General features: G+C 39.6%; 3 protein-coding genes across 12 annotated transcripts in view; 2 read left to right on the top strand and 1 right to left on the bottom strand.

The window, feature by feature from the left end:
* Positions 1-8,045, top strand: part of LOC144014388 (sortilin-like) — an 18,911-nt gene extending 10,866 nt beyond the window's left edge. Inside the window, exons 12-20 of the mRNA XM_077514197.1 lie at positions 905-1,007; positions 1,090-1,261; positions 1,799-1,989; positions 3,449-3,638; positions 4,280-4,396; positions 4,789-4,897; positions 5,040-5,149; positions 5,841-5,982; positions 6,250-8,045. Coding sequence (XP_077370323.1) covers positions 905-1,007; positions 1,090-1,261; positions 1,799-1,989; positions 3,449-3,638; positions 4,280-4,396; positions 4,789-4,897; positions 5,040-5,149; positions 5,841-5,982; positions 6,250-6,264 — 1,149 coding nt within the window. The 3' untranslated portion in view covers positions 6,265-8,045. The remainder of the gene's footprint in view (positions 1-904; positions 1,008-1,089; positions 1,262-1,798; positions 1,990-3,448; positions 3,639-4,279; positions 4,397-4,788; positions 4,898-5,039; positions 5,150-5,840; positions 5,983-6,249) is intronic.
* On the bottom strand, positions 7,664-10,830 carry ngrn (neugrin, neurite outgrowth associated). 3 transcript variants are annotated; one of them, XM_077514212.1, is made up of 5 exons: positions 10,750-10,830; positions 10,010-10,314; positions 9,529-9,639; positions 9,052-9,193; positions 7,664-8,700 (listed from the first exon to the last, which is right to left on the bottom strand). In XM_077514212.1, the coding sequence occupies exons 2-5, from the start codon at positions 10,249-10,251 to the stop codon at positions 8,290-8,292; spliced, it is 906 nt and encodes a 301-aa protein (XP_077370338.1). In that variant the 5' UTR covers positions 10,252-10,314; positions 10,750-10,830; the 3' UTR covers positions 7,664-8,289. The 3 variants fall into 3 exon arrangements, with proteins under 3 accessions (XP_077370338.1, XP_077370339.1, XP_077370337.1); XM_077514213.1 differs by having other exon boundaries at positions 10,804-10,825; XM_077514211.1 differs by lacking the exon at positions 10,750-10,830 and having other exon boundaries at positions 10,010-10,453.
* Positions 9,868-20,287, top strand: nfyal (nuclear transcription factor Y, alpha, like). Of its 8 annotated transcripts, none has more exons than XM_077514203.1 (10): positions 9,868-11,380; positions 12,978-13,081; positions 13,635-13,718; positions 16,632-16,778; positions 16,849-16,980; positions 18,521-18,623; positions 18,830-18,996; positions 19,209-19,382; positions 19,463-19,573; positions 19,655-20,287. In XM_077514203.1, exons 2-10 carry the CDS (start codon positions 13,001-13,003, stop codon positions 19,718-19,720), a joined length of 1,065 nt encoding a protein of 354 aa, XP_077370329.1. In that variant the 5' UTR covers positions 9,868-11,380; positions 12,978-13,000; the 3' UTR covers positions 19,721-20,287. The 8 variants fall into 8 exon arrangements, with proteins under 8 accessions (XP_077370329.1, XP_077370327.1, XP_077370332.1 ...); XM_077514201.1 differs by having other exon boundaries at positions 13,635-13,721; XM_077514205.1 differs by having other exon boundaries at positions 9,870-11,380; positions 18,830-18,978.

Genomic DNA, 20,287 nt, shown 5'->3' with positions numbered 1-20,287 from the left:
TGTAGAAAAAATATCTATTTACACAAAAATCTTTCAATTACGTCATCTATTTTTCAAAATTATTTAAATTTTAAATTAATTAGTTATGTTTATTTATATTTAAATTGTCATATGTATACTTATATATTTAAAAAATTGAAACCAATTACACGTCGAGGGTGAGTATTTAAGATATGAGCCATCACTTGGGCAACATTTCGTTTTCTCCATCCTGAATTAAGAGCAAAAATTTAAATTATGAGTGTTTGCTATGATACTGGTGATCTTCACAACAAGTAGCAATTTGTCAAATAGAGAAGGAATATTTATTTAAAAAATAATAATAATAATAATTAAAAAAAAGGCCCAGTGCTTGCTTCAAGCTGTTTATTGCCACTCCTGGTTGAAGTTTCAATTAATATGTATTTAACAATACCACATCCACTTTGTTATGAAAGTCCGTTTGCTTAATGCTAACGCAATATTAAACGATGTAGATGGGCTAATGAAAGTGGTAATTACCGCCAAAAAAACACTATTCACCAACTTATATTTGAATACATACAGTACATATTGACTTATCATGATATCAAATCTTTTTGAAATTCTATGAAATTATTACTGTATATTTTTATAAAGTACTATACTGTGGAATGCTTATTGGTGTTTTTTAAGGCATTGGAAAGGATTACCGTAATGAAATTTCCAGTCCAAACAAAAAAGATTTCATAGGCATGAGGTGCCTTTTGTGAGATGATAGTTTGTTGTGTGTACTCAAGAAAATTTGTCTAATTGATGAGTTTGCCAATATTGTTGGACGTTTAACAGTATTTACATGACATTAGTTTTTGCTTTAATTTCAGCGGTTGACTTTGGAGGTGCCACCGCACATGTACTAAACGCTACTTTGTCTGTGCTTGAACAGTGCAGTTTCCACATCCATGCGTCATACAGTACTGCTATGAAGCTCAACGTGCCCATGCTGCCACTGAGCGAACCAAACGCTGTGGGCTTAATATTAGCTCATGGTAATAACAACATTGCAAATCTGTTTCCGTGACCCATTTTTAATTTCTGGAACCTGATAATTAAATGGACATTTATTTTCAGGGAGTGTCGGCAACGCCATCTCGGTGATGAGGCCGGATGTGTTTGTGTCTGACGACGGCGGTTACACGTGGATGAAGGCACTGGATGGGCCACATCATTATGCCATTCTGGACTCGGGTGGGCTGCTTGTGGCTGTGGAGCACAGTCCTGAGAAACCGATCGACAAGATCAAGTAATTCTTACTGTCTCATGCTGTTTACATGACACCTGGGGGCGGAGCTAGGGCGTTTCGATTAGGCAAGTGTCATGTTCTCAGACAGCCCAGACTTTGAGGGAAAAAAAATATGCGGACACATCAACAAATCACATGTAAGTGTGTTGATAGTAAAGAGCTATAAATCATGTGATAAATGTTTCAGCGGGATTTTCTATTCAAACGCTCAATAAGCAACGCAACAAAAAAATGGGTTGACTTCCTACATGGAAAACTGTTGCCTACTGTTTTGGAGCATTTGGATTAATGATCTATTTTTTGATCATCGATTAGTTGTTGATTAACCTTAGCACCTCTATACTGTTCACTCGTGTTGGCATTTCTCACCTTCATATTTGACGGGACAAACGCCTTGCATGAGCTTGACACAGAGGCTGCAGTTCCACTTTAGGCCAGAGGTGGCAGGAGCGAGTAAAAAAAGTGACAAGTTCCACAATGCAGCTTTAAGTTTTGTTTTGTTTTTTTGAGTTTGTTCACTCTCGGGTGTCCTGACAGGTTCTCAACAGATGAAGGGCAGTGCTGGCACTCGTACACGTTCACCGACGACCCCATCTTCTTCACGGGCCTGGCGTCGGAACCGGGCGCCCGCTCCATGAATGTCAGCATCTGGGGCTACAAAAACAGCATGATCAGCCAGCACTGGATTTCCACCACCATCGACTTCCGGGATCTCCTCACAAGAGACTGTGAGTGGGAACAATAGAGAGCGGAAGTACTGCGGGCCACATACGGGTTGGGATGTAGTGGGATCTGTTCTCAAATGTGGCCCTACAGTACATTATATATTAAGTCCTTAATATTTCTTAAATTCATTCAAGGAATACTTGACTCACTGAACAATTTTAAGCAGTGAAAAGTTCATATTTTGTCCAGAATGAATTTGATAACGTCGATATTTTTCATGTACAATTAATACCTTTAAAAAGTAATTTTTCTACTTGGTGTTGACTGATGATGACATCACCTGTGCTGAAGAAGTAGGTAACGGCCAATCATGGCTCACCTGTTTTACTGGGTTTGGTCAGTAAACTAAGCCATGATTGGTCATTACCTACTTCCTCAGCACAGGTGATGTCGTCTGTCGACAGCAAGTAGAAAAAATACTTTTTAAAGGTATTAATTGTACATGAAAAATGATTAAGTCATCAAATATAATAAAATCAAATATTAAATTTTTACTGCTGAATATGGCTCAATGAGTCAAGTATCCCTTTAAAATCCATTTTTTTAAAAATTCATTTTAATTATTTATTGCAAATAATAATAGAAACTATTAGTGACATTAACAAATTTGCACATCAGTATGATTAAAAAAACATTTTTATCCATTTATCTCATTAAGTAATTTATTTACTGTATACAGTATAATAAAATAAATCTATGGTAGTAGTAAAATAAACCGTTTTACATTTAGCAGTGTTTATTTTTTAATTCATTTATCTCAGTAAGTAAATAGATTTGTTGTGAATAAAAAAACAGAGGTAAAACAAAACATTTACACGTTTGACATTTTTTTTATTTGTATCCATTTATCTCTTATTGGTTTATTTGATTGGTGGATTGATTTAAATATAAATAAATTACAATAAATGCACTATTAGTAAGCATTTTATCATATTATGAACTACTTATTTCATAAAAAAATCCATTTTATTGCTCGTATAGTAGTACATTGACTTAGAAGTTTAAGAATTGAATTAGTTATGTGACGTAGCTCTTAATTTAGTTACTCAATCTAAGTCTAATCTGCTAAATCAGTTTTCCCTATTGAAATGAATTAAAATGTCGCGAATCCCTTCCAGTCCCCAAGAAAACATTGCCGTTTTTGGTTATGTTTTTAAAAAAGAAAACTAGCATTGCAGAGCTAAATATAAACATAAAAACTGACTAAAACATCATTAAAAAACATAAACCTATAAATTGATTGTATAAAACCCTGATTGAGATGAATGTCACACACACATTTTGGTACATGCACATGTGTGCCTTTAAGGGGTGTGGCTTTGTGAAAATCATCAGGAGGTGTGCAGGTGTTTTCATTTTGCAGTCGTGTGTTTGACTGTGCCGTTTGATAAACAGCCGAATGAGCATTTTTACACTAGCCACTTTTTGCGTTTGAATAAGGCGAGTTGACTTTCTCTGTAGGTGAGGATGACGATTACGTGCAGTGGTTGTCGCACTCGGATAACGTCAGCGACCCCAACAACGGCTGCATCCTGGGCTACAAGGAAACGTTCCGGCGTCTCCGCAAGGATTCCGTTTGCTATAACGGACGAAGTTATTTGGTCAGCAAGCAGCCGACGCCTTGCCCGTGCTCTTTGGACGACTTCCTTTGGTAAGACCATTAGGAGCATTTCTTTTTTTTCAATTCTTAATCTTAGATTTCCATTTGGTGGTAAAATATTAATAATACCAAATAATACCAAAAAAAGTGCACAGGCCATTGTGAACCGCTCTGAAAGATTAGGGTCTCACTCTAAAAAACAAACAAAATTATTCTTAAAATATAGAGAACAATATTGGGGGGTGGGGGTGTTGCAACACAGATACTAAAATATCAAAAATAGAATATGCTGTTAGAACAGAAAACCAAGAGCTTGAAAATAGACACGCTTTTTATGGCTAGGTATAGCAGTACTTTTATAGTTACCGGCATTTCGTGCAACCCCATTAAGTCATTATTGTCTTTTTCTTATATATATATACTGTAAAATATATGTACTATTTTTCGCATTACAACAAATTATGTTTTTGGGGGTGCTGGAATGAATTAATGGTATTTCAGTTAGCTTCAGTGTGATAGAAGATGCGAGTGGGATCATGCAACAAAAACTCCCGTCAAGGTAGTAAACTGCATTCACTGTAACCACTGGTGACCAGAAACCCAAATTAATCACTCCACAGATTATTCACCATTTCAAATCATTGTTATTGTTTCCGGGGTTTCTTTTGTGATGTCTCTTCCTGTTGGCGCAGTGACTTTGGATTCTACCGCAAAGAGAATAGCTCCGAGTGTGTGGAGCAGCCGGACCTGATAGGCAAAGTTCTGGAGTACTGTCTGCACGGCCAAGAGGAACAACTGCTGACTCAAGGGTACAAACGTCACTCAACTTCATTTCAGGCAGAATCAAAGAAATAGGTCGGGGCTGGGTGTTTAATATATTTCTTCCCTACTGTACTGTACATTCAAATTTGCATTGCTCGTAAGACGTTGCGGGTAAAATTTCAGGATGACCCTAAAATGCCCTATAACCTAAAACCTAACCTAAACTTAATTTGACCTTCTGTAAAAAACTAGAATTTACATTGACTAATATTGTAGAGACGATGTGCTGACAGACCACTTGTAGTGATTTGTGGGGACTTATGGCACTTCAAGTTGTGGATTGCTATACAGAGTTCCTGTATTTGATGTGTGGATGGTTGCTCGTGTTCATGGTAGTAAGTAATTGCATATTTCGAAATGATCAATGTTCTCTCCACAGCTACAGAAAAATCCCTGGTGATAAATGTGAGGGAGGTACGATCCCTGAACGTAAAGAGATTGACCTGAGTGAGAGGTGTGTGAGTGATCTGCTGGGCCCGGACCTCCAGGTCAGCACCCCTTCGAGCTTTTTTTTTTGTCTTTCCATCTTTCTTTCTTTGTTTTCAGTCTGGATTTTCATTCTTTTTTCATCTTCTTTTCTTTTTAGCTATTTCTGTTGTCTTGAATTTTTCTTTTTCTTTTTCCTTACAGAAAGAAGGCCACGCCACAAAATCTGTAGCCATCGTGCTAACGATAATAATCATGCTACTGAGTGTCGGTGCCGGAGTCATCTTCATCAAGAAATATGTCTGCGGTGGCAGGTTCGAGTGCCTTTTCCCCACCGAATTATGGAAATTAGAGTCATGTACTGTGTGTGTACTTTTCCGCCACCTTTTAGCCATGCATGTTACTGCCAGGTTATATTTAATGTAGCATTTATGAGGTGGTGTCCAACCGGTCTGTTATTTGTCGATGTGTGCAGCGACCAATCCATTGCCTGTATTTGCCCTGACATTTAATGGCGACCAGTTCGTTGTGCTGTGTACTGTTGCTGGCTGGCCACCAGTCCATTTTTTTTTTTTTTTTTTTTGTATACAGTACATGCTCTGACATTGACTGCCAACCTGAACGATCTGGATTTTATTTATTTTTTTATTTTATTTTTTTTAGGCTGATGTAGATTTGACTTAATCTGCTGATTAATAATAATTTAAAAAAAATAGAGTAAAATAAAAATTTTTGTCCCTTAACGCTTTAAATAATTAAGATATGAATTACAGGCATAACACGTGACTGTTTTACAAAATGTTGTCCTTTTAGTGTTTAACTCTACAACATAGAACAATTGGCAGAAAAAAATGTATAAATAAATAAAAAACAGATTTTAAAAGGTCTAATATTGGCTGCTTAAATCGTCCAAAGACGATAGTGCTTAGCTTTTCTTTGCCCTAATACTGACGAGCAACCAGTTTATTGTTTATTTGTGACAGACTTGGTTTGTGTTGCTTGCAGGTTCTTGGTCCACAGGTACTCTGTGCTGCAGCAACATGCCAACGAAAATGCGGCAGAGGTCATGGACGACCCGCTGGACGAGCAGCTGGAAAGCAACCACAGCGGAAACGGAAAGATCGACTTTCACGACGACTCTGACGAGGTAGGCTGACGTTAGCTTGGTGTGGATGGCGGCCATTTGCTTTGTGCCGAATGAACTATTAAATAATCTGATATAATTCTATAAAAATATAGCTTTTATTGGTATTTCTGAACAAAACTTTCTGATGTTTTTTTTGTTTTCAACGTTTTCTTAGCATCTGGGATTTAGTTTACATTCATTTTAGTATTATGATCAGTTTGGTTGTCATCTTGATATGATTTTTCCCTTTTGTTTCATCTCTTATGCTTTTCCCATTTTATGTTGCAGGACCTGTTGCAGTAGCAGCCGGAGGTCTGTCAATCATCTATTCCGAAGGGGTTTGCAGCCTGGCGCTCAGGTGACCGGACACTTCTTCCGTCACACTGCTTCTTCCTTGGGCTTGAACTTTGATCTGGTGTAACTCGGCTATCCTCTTTCCAAGTCTAACGAATGTACACGCTCAGGAAGGAAGAGAAATTGGTTTGGAAGGGAATGGATAAAGAAGTTCCACCCTTGAAGTAAGAAGCACAACTTAAACTTCCATTTGATAGCAATAAAATGTACTTACTTGGTTACATACTTGTATAAAAGCTTCCACGCTGTAATGACGGATGCAAAATTTCCAAGACAATATTTCACGTCAATTCAGTGGTGTCTCCAAGTTGGACCACAAACACTCAAAATTTCCCTGCCTTGTCCAGAAACCTTTGGAGCCCAGGAACCTTAGCTGCCAATGGCAATGATTTTACATCATTTTCGTAAACACGTCTAAGATGAAAGCATTTAACCAAATTCCTGTGACCATTGCAGACTTTCTTTTTCAAACATGAACTGTTTTCATTTACTGCAAATATTAATGACCATGAAACACTCCATGTTGTGATCGCAATTTGGCAGCTAACCCAGTCAGCGGCTAGCGCGGAAGGCATTAGCCTCATGTCCTGCATCAAAAACATGCCAGGTGAGACGGAAAGTCCAAATCCAAGCTATCTGATGCGGGCTGAGTGCAACTTGAGGGCGACACTGTACTTGAAGTTTGAACAGCACAAAGGTCTTAAGCAAAAGCCTATTTGTAATGATTTCAACAGTTTTGTACGGAACAATCTTGGGCAAATTGCTATGCAGCTCATTAACACTAGCTGGGATATTTTGAGTAATTTAAATTGAGACAACATGAATAATTAAATGATGGACATTTTGTAGAACAGGTTGACAGAACGGATGTGTAAAAATTGTTTTCCTTTTAACTTTGTTATACGTTTATACTGTACATTCCAATCTTGGTACTACTGATGGAATTGGCTTGATTGCGAAAAGTCTTGAAGGAGATTATGCACGTTTCTTTTCACAATTTTACACAAGTTTCCATGTGTTTCAGTGACAGCTCTCCAATATTATATAAAATTAAGTATACTGTGACATCACAATGCAAATAATTTTGGAAGGGCTCATTTGGAAATAATCAACTCACATAAATAATAATTTTTTAAAAATCGCCTTGGTTGACAGTTGATGGATGGGCAGGCACTCCAGACACCCAACTATTTGTATACATATTAAATTAGTCAATGTTATGTAATCTGTCCAGTTTAAATGGTTTTTGTTCTTCCTCCTCAAGATATTTGCACTTCTTGAATACCTTTTTTTTCTATTTATTTGTTCTTAGCAAATTCAGAGTGCAGTAAACGTGGTGTGGATCTAATCTGAAAAATGGTCAGCCTAATAGCACAAGTGCTCATGTCATTTTTGAACATTTTCAAGAAAACAAAAACACCAACTCAGAGACCAGTTTCTTTGATATTCAACCTTTACATATACATTGATATGGATAACCTAGCCTACAAAAACAATTTTTGGCAAGCATATTAGTATTTTCAGTATTGAAAGAGCGAGAAAAATGACCAAGCCATTTATGCTATTAGGCCAACAAAGTAAGTGATGCGATCATATTTCTTCCATCCAAAAATATTCTGTATAATAATAAGGGTTAATTGTGTAAATATGCTATCTTTATATCTGCTGTTTGTATAACTCTGGGCAATTTTATCTTTGGGTTTGCCAATAAATTTCTATTGTTCCTCTTACTTGTGACTCCTGTTTTTTTTTTTTTGTGTGAAACTTTTTTAAAGTTTTAAACTTAAAAAAAAAAAAAAAAAAAAAGTATGGTGTCAAATGCACAGACATCTCCTGACTACTTCAAAAATTTAAAAAAAAAAAAGCTCAAAATTTGAGGCACTTATCAAGGTAGAAATTTAGTACTGTATTTCACTTGACCTTTGTTACATGACCTACATTCAAATCTGTTTCATTCAGTGTCTCTTGTGCTCATCAGATTCTGTACAAAAATTGTCCATTGCTATCAAAGAAATCACTCCCAACTTGCATCACGGGCACAGGCTTAACATCCCTAAACTCGTCGAGCTCTTCCTCGGACAACACTCGTCCATCCCAAAGCTCATCTTCCGCCTCTGCTTGATTGTCGTCGACTGAGCCGTCCTGTACTGGCCACGTTGTCATTGCAGCGGCATCATCTCTTGGCTGCATCACCGGAACGGTGACGAGAGTGGAAGCTTTAGTGCTAGGTTCATCTTTACGTACAGCCACGGGAACCAAAGCCGCTTCCGGGGTTCCAGGAGGCAAGAACTGGCGTAGTGAGCGGCCCGCATGCAGATCCGGTTGGCTACGCTCTGTCGCGGCCTCACCTGAAGACAACGCTGTACGCTGAAGCCTGGACATCACCTTAGTGTGGGATTGCAAAGAGGTGAAAGATTTTCAGTAAGTTTCCATGAAAAGTTAACCTATAAAAATATTAAACTTCCCATAACTGAGAATTGAGAAGTCGACCAAATGAAATGATTGATGGCCCATACTTTTTTTTTTTTTTTTTATTACAATTTCAGGCACTTGTAAAGCAAGGAACCACTGTATGTTTTCGTCAGGATTATGCAAAAATAAAGTTTCCCCAACTACACTAAGTTCTTTATAACCTGAATTTGGTTACCAGTTCACTCCCATAAACTACCATCAACTCGCTGTTAATTTCTATGTCAAGTTTCCAACTTTGAAATTCACAGAATTTTGCAACCTTACCTTGGCATCCTGCACTGCTTTCCTGTGAGGCGCCGGGCTAAACTTGTTGCGGATCACCCTGCGGATCACCTCTGGGCTGACCAAGAAGCCTTCAGACAGATGTTCAACCGTCCACTCCTCTGGATGCTCTCGCTTTAGATACCTGAAATGAAACAACATCCATGACATCAAACGCGATGTTGGCCAGTAACTAGGCAGTTTGGCTAGCAGTAATCCACCATTTTCAAGCAGACAGCACTGTGTGATGTGAGCTCATGTTCGGGATCCGTAGAGGTCCAAAAACTGTCGAGTCCATTAACTTAAGGGATTTAGGAACATTTGACATTTAGCAAGCTTTGGTGTCCAGAAACCTTTAAGTCCAGGAGTGAAAGGGATCCATGAACCTTTGAGGTCCAGGATTCTTTGGCATCCAGGAAACTTTGGGGTGGACGTACCTATTTGTCTCATCTGCAAGCCACCACTCCCAGGAGAGCTCACCTGATGGTCTCCATGGCCTCCCAAGTTAACTTCCTCTCTGGAGGGCCCGGCGGTCTCATTTTCCTGTGCATTATGTTGTATTTGATCATTTTCTGCTTCTTCATACTCTCTCTGACAAAAAATGGCAACAACAGAATAAACAGAATTAAATTATTTGGTCAAAGTACAGCTTCTGCAATGAACAGTAGGACTGTTATCCACACTATTATGCTGTTGGTCAAACCAACCCATTGTAAAGTTTCAAAATGTCGGGGAAAAATATTTTAAAAGTAGAAACAACAATAGTATATGACCTTTTTCTGTTGCTAATGTCGCATCTTGATTACGTCACCACTGCGCCTCATAATTCCCAGGCAGGCCGATTCGTGCGTCAACACTTTTACAATAGCAGTAAACTCACCACAATTTAAAGCCACGAAACTGTAATATAACTAATCATTATAAGTGCTAAATATGATGTTTCAGAAGCGAGTAAACTTACTCCACCAAAGCGTCGAGTTTGTCCTCTACCTCCTCCATGATGGAATCTTCATCATAAGCATCATCTTCATCCCTGCGGAATTTGTTTTGCTGTCCGCGTGCATTCCCCATGCGTCTGATGCTGCTGGCATAACGACAGAACGCCCAGGGAGGATGATGCGCCGCTGCATTGAAGATGGACGCTGACGGGATCGGTACTGCTCGAACCCACCGGGAGAGCATACAGATACGTCCGCTGGCCATGACGGACGTTGGTCACAACTTGGCAGGCTTGTTAGTAGGCGAACGTGAAGTGTCGCGTCCCTGCTTGTTAATCAAAAGACGAAAGGTTTAACGTTAATAATATATAACAATAACCATCCGTTTTAAGAAAACAGCATTTATGTGTTGTTCCTAGAATCATTTCCTGGCTTTGTACGGCAAGTGCCTTTGGTCAAAATACGTATACGAAGCTGAGAAATGAAATTGAATCCGTTCACAAAAACGTACTTGCCTTTAAACTAATTGAATTAAAATAAATAAAATCATGTATTTCCAATAGTGAAATACACAACAAAGCTTACAGAAGCTACAGTAGGGGACAGTTTCTAATTCTATGGCTCCAGTTGGACAAAACATGCCGACCGTATGAAAAAGAGCTGAAAATCATGCACCAAATTGCGGAGTTACTTTAGTCAACGTACTCGCGAGCATGTCTTCCAATCAACAAATCTAATTAAAAGTAAGCAAAACATTTAATACCATTATCGTGCCAATCGTAATACATTACGAAAGACGGTTTCTCCCCTGTCCTACCTTCAACTCTCCAAAGTACACTAGTAGTATCCTGCCCCCTGGTGGCCATAGCGTGCACATTTAAAGAAGCGTCATTACAGGCGAGATGAAATCATATTTGCATTCTATGTGTCTTACAACTGTGTGTTTGTATCGCATTATGTGCTATTTTTCTTAACCAACGGGTTACATTTTTGGTCAGTGTGTTTTTCGGGGGTGCAACGGATTAATTGCATTTGCATTCAATTAAATGTGGAATGATGATTTGAGATACGAATGTTTCGAATTAGAATCAAATTCGTGTACCTACTATAAAAAGCTTCAAAACCATTGTAGTGATGAGATTCCAAATCCCAACGCAGCCAAAAAAAAAAGTGATAACGAAAACAAACGACTTTTGTATGCAGATTGCGACATCTGTCGGGCGCCTGTGGACACTGCATAAAATCCCTCCCACGTTTCCTCCTCCCACCCTCCTCCCTCCCCCGAAACGGGGTTGCTTCATTTGCGGCCATTTTGTTCGCTCACTTTGTTGATTGGGCTTTAGTGAGCTGTACTGGAGCCAATCAGAGGGAAACCGGACAGCGGCGACTCCACGGTAAGGGAGAGCCGATTGAAGGCATTGGGTAGCTGTCAGCACGGATTGGTTTGTCGCGGACCAACCAAATGACTAACCAGGCAAAGTGCACAAAAATCGAATGACGGTGGAACGTCTCGGGGCCTGTTTGCAAATTCGCGGGACTTGATCATTTCGTTCCTCGCTCGGGCGAGCTAAGTGCTTAGCTTGCGAGCTCAAACAAAGGGACGGTGGGTAATGGCTACATTCGCCCCCCCGTGAACCGCTCCTAGACAAATATTGCAGGCGGGTGGAAGTGACTTATAGACCCTCTCGGGATGAAATTCCCTCAAATAGTTCCGAGTCCTCAACTAGGCCCCTATATTATGCCATTACCCCAACCCCGGTTTTGAGTTAGCTTAGCCTTGCTATCAAAACAAAAGGCTGTGCTATTTCTACCATAACCTCGAAATTGCTTATACGTATATTATTTATTGTTGTGTTAAACTTCTCAGAAGTGTTTTTGCATTAAAATCTTAATGCAGGACCTCCCTCTTAGTTGTGTAATTATTTTCTTCGGTGTTACTGCCTTAAAAAAGAATAAACCTTGACTGTCCCTTTTAAATAGAAATGTCATATTGACAAAGCTCTGCAAATGTTTCATGTTTTTGAGTGTTGAACAGTAGTTAGCATTTTTTTAAATCCATTTTTTGTGTAATTTGCATTGTTTTAAAATAACTTGTAGTATTTCTGCTAATCGTTTTGTCGTGCAAACGTATTTTCCTTTTTTTTTTTTTTTTTTTTTTGTTAAATTCATTGACCGAGACACAACAACAATTTGTTGGTCCACTGCACAAAATGACCACTACAAAGAACAAATGTGATTGCAAACATTATTCTACAATAAAACAATTTGTTTCCTGTCAAATACGGATTCATTTTAACAAAATGAGGAGGATGTTCTCACAGGGTACAGGATTTCTACGAATAATATAAAGTGAGTATTTTTGTTTTCTCATGTAAAGTAACATTTCAAATAGAAGTTTTTGCGTCTTGGTCACTAATATGTATTATTTTTTTAAAATTATGTATTCTGTAAAAATTGTTGTGTATTAGGGCTGCACGATATTGGAAAAACATGCGATATGCGATATACTTCCTGAACATAGCGATATCGATATTATTGCGATATTTAACATTTACCTAAAGAAATTACATTTTTATTACCTAATGAAAGAAAAACATTTTTCATGGGGCAAAATAAGCAACCTTCATGTAATCTTAGTTAATGAATTGTATTATGTCTTGATAATTTTCAACTATTGAATGGCGATGCACATTTTAGTTAGCATCTGACTGGTCAAATTCATATAAAAGGCATAAAATTCCATATAAAACTTATTGAGTGCCTTTGCGATATGCATATTGCAAGGGCCAATATCGCGATATCGATATTTTTTCGATATATTGTGCAACCCTATTGTGTATAGTCTTAATTCTTTTCCAAATGCCCTTTTATGTGTAGACTTTCTTGCATTATCATAAGAACTTGCTGTCTAAATATGAAAGCATCTGATAATCCTGTGAATAGGTGTGTAAAATGCTATGTTATCTAGCTGAGACTGCGTTTCTTTTCAAGAACGGCGTGTCAGTTTAACAGCAATGGAGCAGTACACGGCTGCCACCACGGCGACTGGAGAGCAGATAGTAGTGCAGGCTGCCAATGGACAAATCCAACAGCAGGTGAGTTGATAATCAATCACTCTCATCTCTATGGTAGCACGCACCACCACCACAAGCCAAGTTTAACAGTCAAAGGTCAACATAAATATTTAAATGGATTTATTTCAGCTCAGACCGCTTTACGACAGCTGTACGGCACTACAGCACATCGAGGTTGTAAGTTGTTTGCACTGAGGTATAAGCACAAGCTAAATGATTTTGTTAACGAAAACTTTCTCTAAACAACCCATTGACTTTAACAAATGCTTAATTTTACAACTTGAAATTTCTCAAGTTTAAAATAGAACTGGTAATGTCATTTAAAATACCAACACAAAACACTTGACTTCTAGCATTTCTATTTGGAGATTTTCTGTCCATCATCATCATCATCATCATTTCACAATAAATGTTATATAAAGCAAAACACATGCTGAATGAATCCTTTGAAATGATGCGTCGATGTCATGAAGGAGTCCCATTCCAGGTTGTCCTTTTTTTGGGCCGTTCCACCTCCAAGGTAGCACAACTGTGTTGGTTTTTGTGAGGTTGCATTATGGTGCCTTGCCTGCAGGCCCAGGGCACAGTGACGGCTGTGCAGCTGCAAACGGAGGCGCCCGTGGTGACGGCCTCGGGCCAGCAGGTGCAGACACTCCAGGTAGTGGTGTCTTGGCTGCTCCGCGTCGATGGCGTAAGCCTCATATATGACTCCATATTTGCTCTTTGGGATTTTATGATGATGGTATCAAAGATATAAATGAAAACAGGAGTGTAAGTGTTTTTTTGTTGTTGTTTGTATTTTTAACTCATTTGCTCCCAATAACTTATAAATACGTTTGTTTTTTGTTTTTATGTTTTAAGTGTCCCAAAGACGTATATATATATATGTTTTATTTTATTTTTATTTTTTATGCTAGAGTATTCTTCTGGATGTAACTGCAAAGAACGGTTGCAGAAATGGCAGTTATCACACAAATGGCTATCAGGTGGCAGCAGAGCAAAGGACCTCAACTGGGGCCATTTTGAAAACAAGCTCAATTACTCAATTTTAAATAGATTTGTGAAAATTTATTAAACTTAGCTATATTCTAATGCTAATTGCTGCAAAACGGAAACAGATAGAAATATACTTTTTTTTTTTTCCTGATAAAAGAAGAGACTTTAATCTTTCTTTTGATATGTTCCATGTTTTTATAGCAATAGAACACAATATTCTGTGGGCTTTGCAAAATCAGTCAAAATCCAGTAAAACAGCCGGGAGCGAACGGGATTGCTTGTGTGAAAATGGCCGGGAGTGAATGAGTTAATGTGTTCCAATGAATAATGAAAAAAATTCAAATTATTTGGTGGAGCATTGTGGGAAAACGCTTTCAAAAAATGTTTGTAATGCATTTTTTTTTTTAGCAGAAAACATTAGGGCCTGACCAATAATGGATTTTTAATAGGTTCCAATATTTGGCAGAATATTATTTCAATAACTGATTAATCGTCCAATTAAAAAAATATCTAACGACTTTTTTTTTTTTAAAGTCTCTTTTACAGTTAAGGCAGAGGTGTCAAACTGCATTCCTCGTGGGCTGTCGTCCTGCAGATTTTCGCGGTATCTCTACTCCAACGCACCTGATTCAATGATCAGGATAATTATCAGGCTCCTGCAGAGCTTGCTGATGAGCTTAAATGTGAGTCAGCTGTGTTGAAAGTGGGAAACCTCGAAAACCTGCAGGACTGCCGCCCACGAGGAATGCAGTTTGACACCTCTGAGTTAAAGCAATAAAGCTATGAATTACAGCCAGAACATTTGACTGTTTTAGAGTCCTTAAAAGGGAAGTCAAGCTTAAAAATGTCTTGACTATAATGTTATATGTGACCTCATTAGTCCAGGCATTATATTCTGATGAATATCACATTTGAGGAATATAAATTATGAAGCAAAATCCAGTCGTTTTTATCAATCTCAGGGGCGGCCATTTTGCCACTTGCTGTCGACGGAAGATGACATCACAAGTGCTCAGGCAACGACCAGTCACAGCTCACCTGTTCTTTGAAGTTGAGCTGTGATTGATTGTTAGATGCGACCTGCGCAACCGTTATGTAATTTTCACTCGACAGCAAGTGGCAATATGACCGCCTTCTTTTATTGATATAAACTGCTGGATTTTTTGTTGTTGTCGATATTAAATGAGCTACTATCGACCAAACGATGATGCCATGCAGCAAATTTGGAGTCATATGTGTTTGCATGCAGCAGTCGGGGCAGTGGAATCATCTGACCCGCAGCATGCGTCTCCCAGCTGTCTGAAATCACTGCATGCTGCTCACTCAGCACAGCGTCTCATATGGCATCCGCCTGTGCCGTCATTTTGTGCCGTGACGTGTTTGCTGGCGTTGAAAACGGCTACAAAAGGGTTTTTGGTGCAACATGTTGAGAAGTGACTTGCATGAATTTGTTGTCATGCATTTGCTAAGTGAAGATAGAAGCTTTCATTCCACGTTTGACATTGTTTTTTTAACGTGGAAATTGTCTTGCCACTAGGGATGAAACGCTTTATTGATAAAAACATTTTAGACCGCAGTGAACCTCCGCCACTAGCAGGCGATAGGTACAGAATCTTGTCGTTAAAAATCCTCAATGAATTTGTTCCGTTGCTAGGCGGTGTTTGTAATTGCCTATGGATGTCACACAATGGAGGCACAGCAATTAAAGAGGATCATCAAAGTTGAATACAGCCTAATTGATTTGTTTTGCTTAGTATTTTATTGTATTTTTATTTTTTTATTTATTTTTTTTACTGTATAGCAAACTTTGATTTCTGCTAAAAGTTCAAATACACTGCAGCTTGAGTTGAATAAAGAAAAATGAAATATTAAAGTCCTCGCATGTGGCCAAAGAGCCATGATCACTGTTGCTCTTTGATAAATACAAAATAAGAACAATTCCTGATGACACTCACTATGTCACGCCCCTTAAAGGCACGTCCAACATGAATACCACAGTGTACATTTGAAAATATGTTCAGTATTATTGTTTTATTAGTTAGACACCTGCAGAATATTTGACATATCCCACTCCCATTACCACATGCCGGAGTTGTTTCTTTTTTCTCTGTAGTGATAATATCGATAATCGTGGTCATTTTTCTCACTCGTGGTTATAGGCAATTTTCTAATCGTTTTATCTCTAGTTGCCAATGACTTCTGCACACTCATTGGTTTATGTCTCATGTGTAAAGCCATTGTTGCTCATAAGTGTTTGCCAAGCAGTCACCTTTCGCTATTGGTGAGTGTTAAGCACCAAGACCTGCCATGAATAAAAACAATTTATTACAAGGGTATTTTCCGATAAAATTCCACAGCAATTTAAACTGGGGAATTAATTCCCTTGAAAAGTTTCCAACTATGAATATTCCTGAAATTTTGCAACCCTAGTTGTGTTTGCCAATGGCTGTGATGCCAATTGTTGAGGGGTGACTGTACTTTAAAAGAAAACGAAAGTATTCCCGGGATAAAAGTCCAAAGGTGAAATCAGTAAAGCTTGCCGTGCTGCTGTGACAGTGGTGGTCTTCGCATGCAGGTGCAGGGGCAGCCTCTGATGGTCCAGGTGAGCGGCGGGCAGCTCATCACGTCATCCGGACAGCCCATCATGGTGCAGGCCATGTCGGGGGGCCAGGGTCAGACCATCATGCAGGTTCCCGTGTCCGGAGCTCAGGGACTGCAACAGGTTCGAGTCGTGAGGCTCGTATGCGATGTGTGTTTGCGTTCTGTGTGCTGATTCAGTGTGTGTGATGTAGATCCAGTTGGTGCAGCCCGGTCAGATCCAGCTGCAAGGTGGTCAGACTCTGCAGCTTCAGGGTCAGCAGGGCCAGGCTCAGCAGATCATCATCCAGCAACCCCAGGCGGCCATCACCGCTGGACAGAACCAGGTGTTAAATATAGAAATGTTATTTCGAACATATACCATGATGCCTTTTTTCCCCACTATCCTATGACATTCTTAGGTCCAAATCCACAAAGGATAAAGAATGACGACACACTTGGGATATTCTGGTTGAAATCAGTCACTTTGGGGTTGGGAGCGTTCTGTCTCATGCAAACGCAACATCGTTCAGCCTGCCCCCCATACAGCTGGGCCAATGGAAATGATGGCTTTTATTACCATGATGACTGACCAGGTTGTTGTGACATAGAGAAGACTACTTGGGGTTGCCAGTTATATTTAGCGGCTTTTCCGACCCCATCTAGAGAAGAGTTTTACAAAAAGCTACCGGCAACAAATTTAGTACTGCTAAGTTTTTATAGTGTTATTGGAGATTTGTAGAGACACTGAGATTCCCTCCAGAGCAGGAGATGTTCGCCTCCGATGTTTATACACAGCCACCATAAACTGGGGCGGCCAGAAAAAATTTATTTGTATTTTCACTGGTGGGGCATTATATGCCTATAGTTAACTTTTGGAAGGGCTTATGCCTTGGTCAGACTACAGGAAAACAGCCCGATTTTAGCCCGACCGACGTGTCGCGGACAAACGGGGCATGTCGTAAATGATTTTGGGTTGTCTTGACGTAGAGTCGCCCGTGTAGTGTGACACGTTAAACCATTGGTCGCCTGTTGGGTTCACGGCTCCATTCACGCAAACACTCCCTGTCCATGCCTTTTTTTAAATTTATTTTTTATTTTTTATTTTTTTTGTTCCACCTCCCCGATAAACAGTGCCTACGCGTCTCTCTTGGCAAGACAACACGCAATGATCGGCTGGTGTCTTGTCGAGTTCAGACTTGTAGTGTGACTACACGCCCCATCCACGACACGGAACAAATTTATCGGGTAATGTGACAGCGCAACTGTCGTGTAAGACAAAAAAATCGAGTAGTCTGAGCTCGGCATTAAAATACTGTGGTGTAATCCCTTTAATGATGAATATCCATGCATGTACTTAGCGAAACATTCGAGGATGTGTTGCTTATCAGAAGCTAATGCTAATCTGTGCTAACACTGCAGCTCTGCTTACCTTTTGTAGAAATCTGGTCTGAGTATGGTATTGCAGTATATCAACCAGCTGATGTCCCAATTCATAAAAAAAAAATAGGACAGTAGTCAGATAGAAAAATATTGACTTGTTTGTGTAATTTGACACTTGTTGGGTCAGCAGGCACATCGGACATGCAGCTTTCAATGTACAACACACGTAAAAGTCACATTTACATCTCATGTCTCCATTTCAAATTTTACCTCTTCGGCATTTTTTTAATATCGCTTGTCTGGAGTAATTTCCAGGTGAATGGTACACGTCAAATGGTGTACAACGTGCGAAATCCACACACGAGAGCCAGAGTCTAATTCAAACCCGCACCTTAGATCTATGAATCTATCAGGCAGACTTGTAACCACCAATCACTGTGCTGCCTTTAAAAAAATAAAAATAAAATAAAAAATTGACCGAGAGTGTTTTTTTCCCCCTCACAGGGTCAGCAGATCAGTCTGCAGGGTCAACAAGTGGCTCAGACAGCTGATGGACAGACTATTGTCTACCAGCCAGTCAATGCAGATGGAACCGTCCTACAGCAGGGTAATCCCCCCCCCCCCCACACACACACACACCACATAACACAGACCTGGCCACTTTTGTTTGTTTGTTTTATTTCAACCTTCCAGTATGAGTGTAAATCGAGAAACAAAAAGAGTGCATACATGAGAAAGCTCAGCGAAATGTCAATTCTTCATGTGCGTTCTGCTTTTGAGTTGTTCTCTTAAAGGGGGATTTGTGTTTGTCAGGAATGATCACAATTCCCGCCGCCAGCTTGGCGGGCGCGCAAATCGTCCAGGCAGGAGGTGCCAACACCAATACCACCAACAGCCAAGGCACTGTGACCGTCACCCTGCCCGTCTCTGGCAACATGGTCAATGCAGGTGGAATGGTCATGGTAAGACCCAATGTGGAGGTACCTGGCATCTTATTGCATTTGTTTCTGTTCTCACTTAATAAATCACATGGATTGCAGTGCAGGTGTGGTCACTGTATGTTTTGATTTCCTAGTTAAAAAAAAAAGAAAAAAAAGTCAATTATTTTAGGACCAAATTTAGTACTACATTTTCGAATTTCAAGGAGACATGTATTGTATGTTTATACTGTACATATTGTGTTCTGGATCAGATGGTGCCGGGAGGCGGCACCGTGCCCACAATGCAGCGGATTCCTCTGCCGGGCGCCGAGATGCTGGAGGAGGAGCCCCTCTACGTGAACGCCAAGCAGTACCACCGTATCCTGAAGCGACGACAGGCCCGAGCCAAGCTGGAGGCTGAGGGCAAGATCCCAAAAGAAAGGAGGGTAAGGATCATTTGTCCTCAAAGTGACTTCAACAGCACCAATCAACGAACCCCAATGCAAGCGCTTGTTTTTACTCTCAGAAATACTTGCACGAGTCTCGCCACCGTCACGCTATGCAGCGTAAGCGAGGCGACGGAGGGCGTTTCTTCTCACCCAAGGAAAAGGAAGAAATGGCGTTGGCTTTGGCGCAGGTAACAATCACATCGGTACTTCCGGCCTTGTTTCTATTTTGGTTGGAATGTGCTATAAATAGCCAATGTTTCTCTTCACAGCAACAGCAGGAAGCGGTACAAGCGGCAGCCGACGAGACGGTGGCGCAGATGATCCGAGTGTCGTAGCGTGACTTGGGTTGACTCTTCATCCCGTCTGCCAGCTACTCGTCTATTCTACTTGCCAGTTGTCCTTTTGGGTTTCCTCCTACCCTTTTGCCTATATTGAAGAAATGTTTCCTTTGGACAAACAGCACCGACTATTTATTTCCCCCCGGACTAAAGTCATGGTTGCACATCGTCTGCTCCGTTCAATGCTGATAATGAGTTATGACAGGATACTGTACATTTAACTCGTACAACCTTTTTTGTCTTTGAAGTTGTTAGTGCATATTTTGTGATTTTCCTTTACTTTGACATTTCACCCACCAGCCCCAAAGGAAAATGGGGGAAAAACCTAAATATTGTATATTAATAATTTTCTCTTCCCCCAGTGTACTTAACTAGTATGCCTGTTTTTTTGGACACATTTTATACAATGTTGATGTTAGGATTTTTGTTTATAGAGAATGTTCTACCAAGTGTTTAAATTGTACATTTTTACTCATCAAATGAAACAATGCATTTTTTTTCTACATGAGCTGTTTATAAAAATTAATTGGTTGAGCGCCTATTTAATTAAACTGCAATAGGTCA

This window comes from Festucalex cinctus, chromosome 2, assembly GCF_051991245.1.
Source record: "Festucalex cinctus isolate MCC-2025b chromosome 2, RoL_Fcin_1.0, whole genome shotgun sequence".
Lineage (NCBI taxonomy): Eukaryota > Metazoa > Chordata > Actinopteri > Syngnathiformes > Syngnathidae > Festucalex > Festucalex cinctus.
This window is presented reverse-complemented; position numbering and strand designations above follow the sequence as displayed.

Excerpts from the sequence above, each read along its gene's own strand:
- ngrn (XM_077514212.1), bottom strand. The coding sequence starts at position 10,251 with ATGGCCAGCGGACGTATCTGTATGCTCTCCCGGTGGGTTCGAGCAGTA. Across the intron at positions 9,194-9,528 it reads GAGGCCATGGAGACCATCAG|GTATCTAAAGCGAGAGCATC; the intron begins GTGAGCTCTCCT and ends GTTTCATTTCAG. Across the intron at positions 8,701-9,051 it reads AAGCAGTGCAGGATGCCAAG|GTGATGTCCAGGCTTCAGCG; the intron begins GTAAGGTTGCAA and ends TCCCACACTAAG.
- nfyal (XM_077514201.1), top strand. The coding sequence starts at position 13,001 with ATGGAGCAGTACACGGCTGCCACCACGGCGACTGGAGAGCAGATAGTA. Across the intron at positions 19,383-19,462 it reads AGATCCCAAAAGAAAGGAGG|AAATACTTGCACGAGTCTCG; the intron begins GTAAGGATCATT and ends TTTTACTCTCAG. Across the intron at positions 19,574-19,654 it reads TGGCGTTGGCTTTGGCGCAG|CAACAGCAGGAAGCGGTACA; the intron begins GTAACAATCACA and ends TTCTCTTCACAG.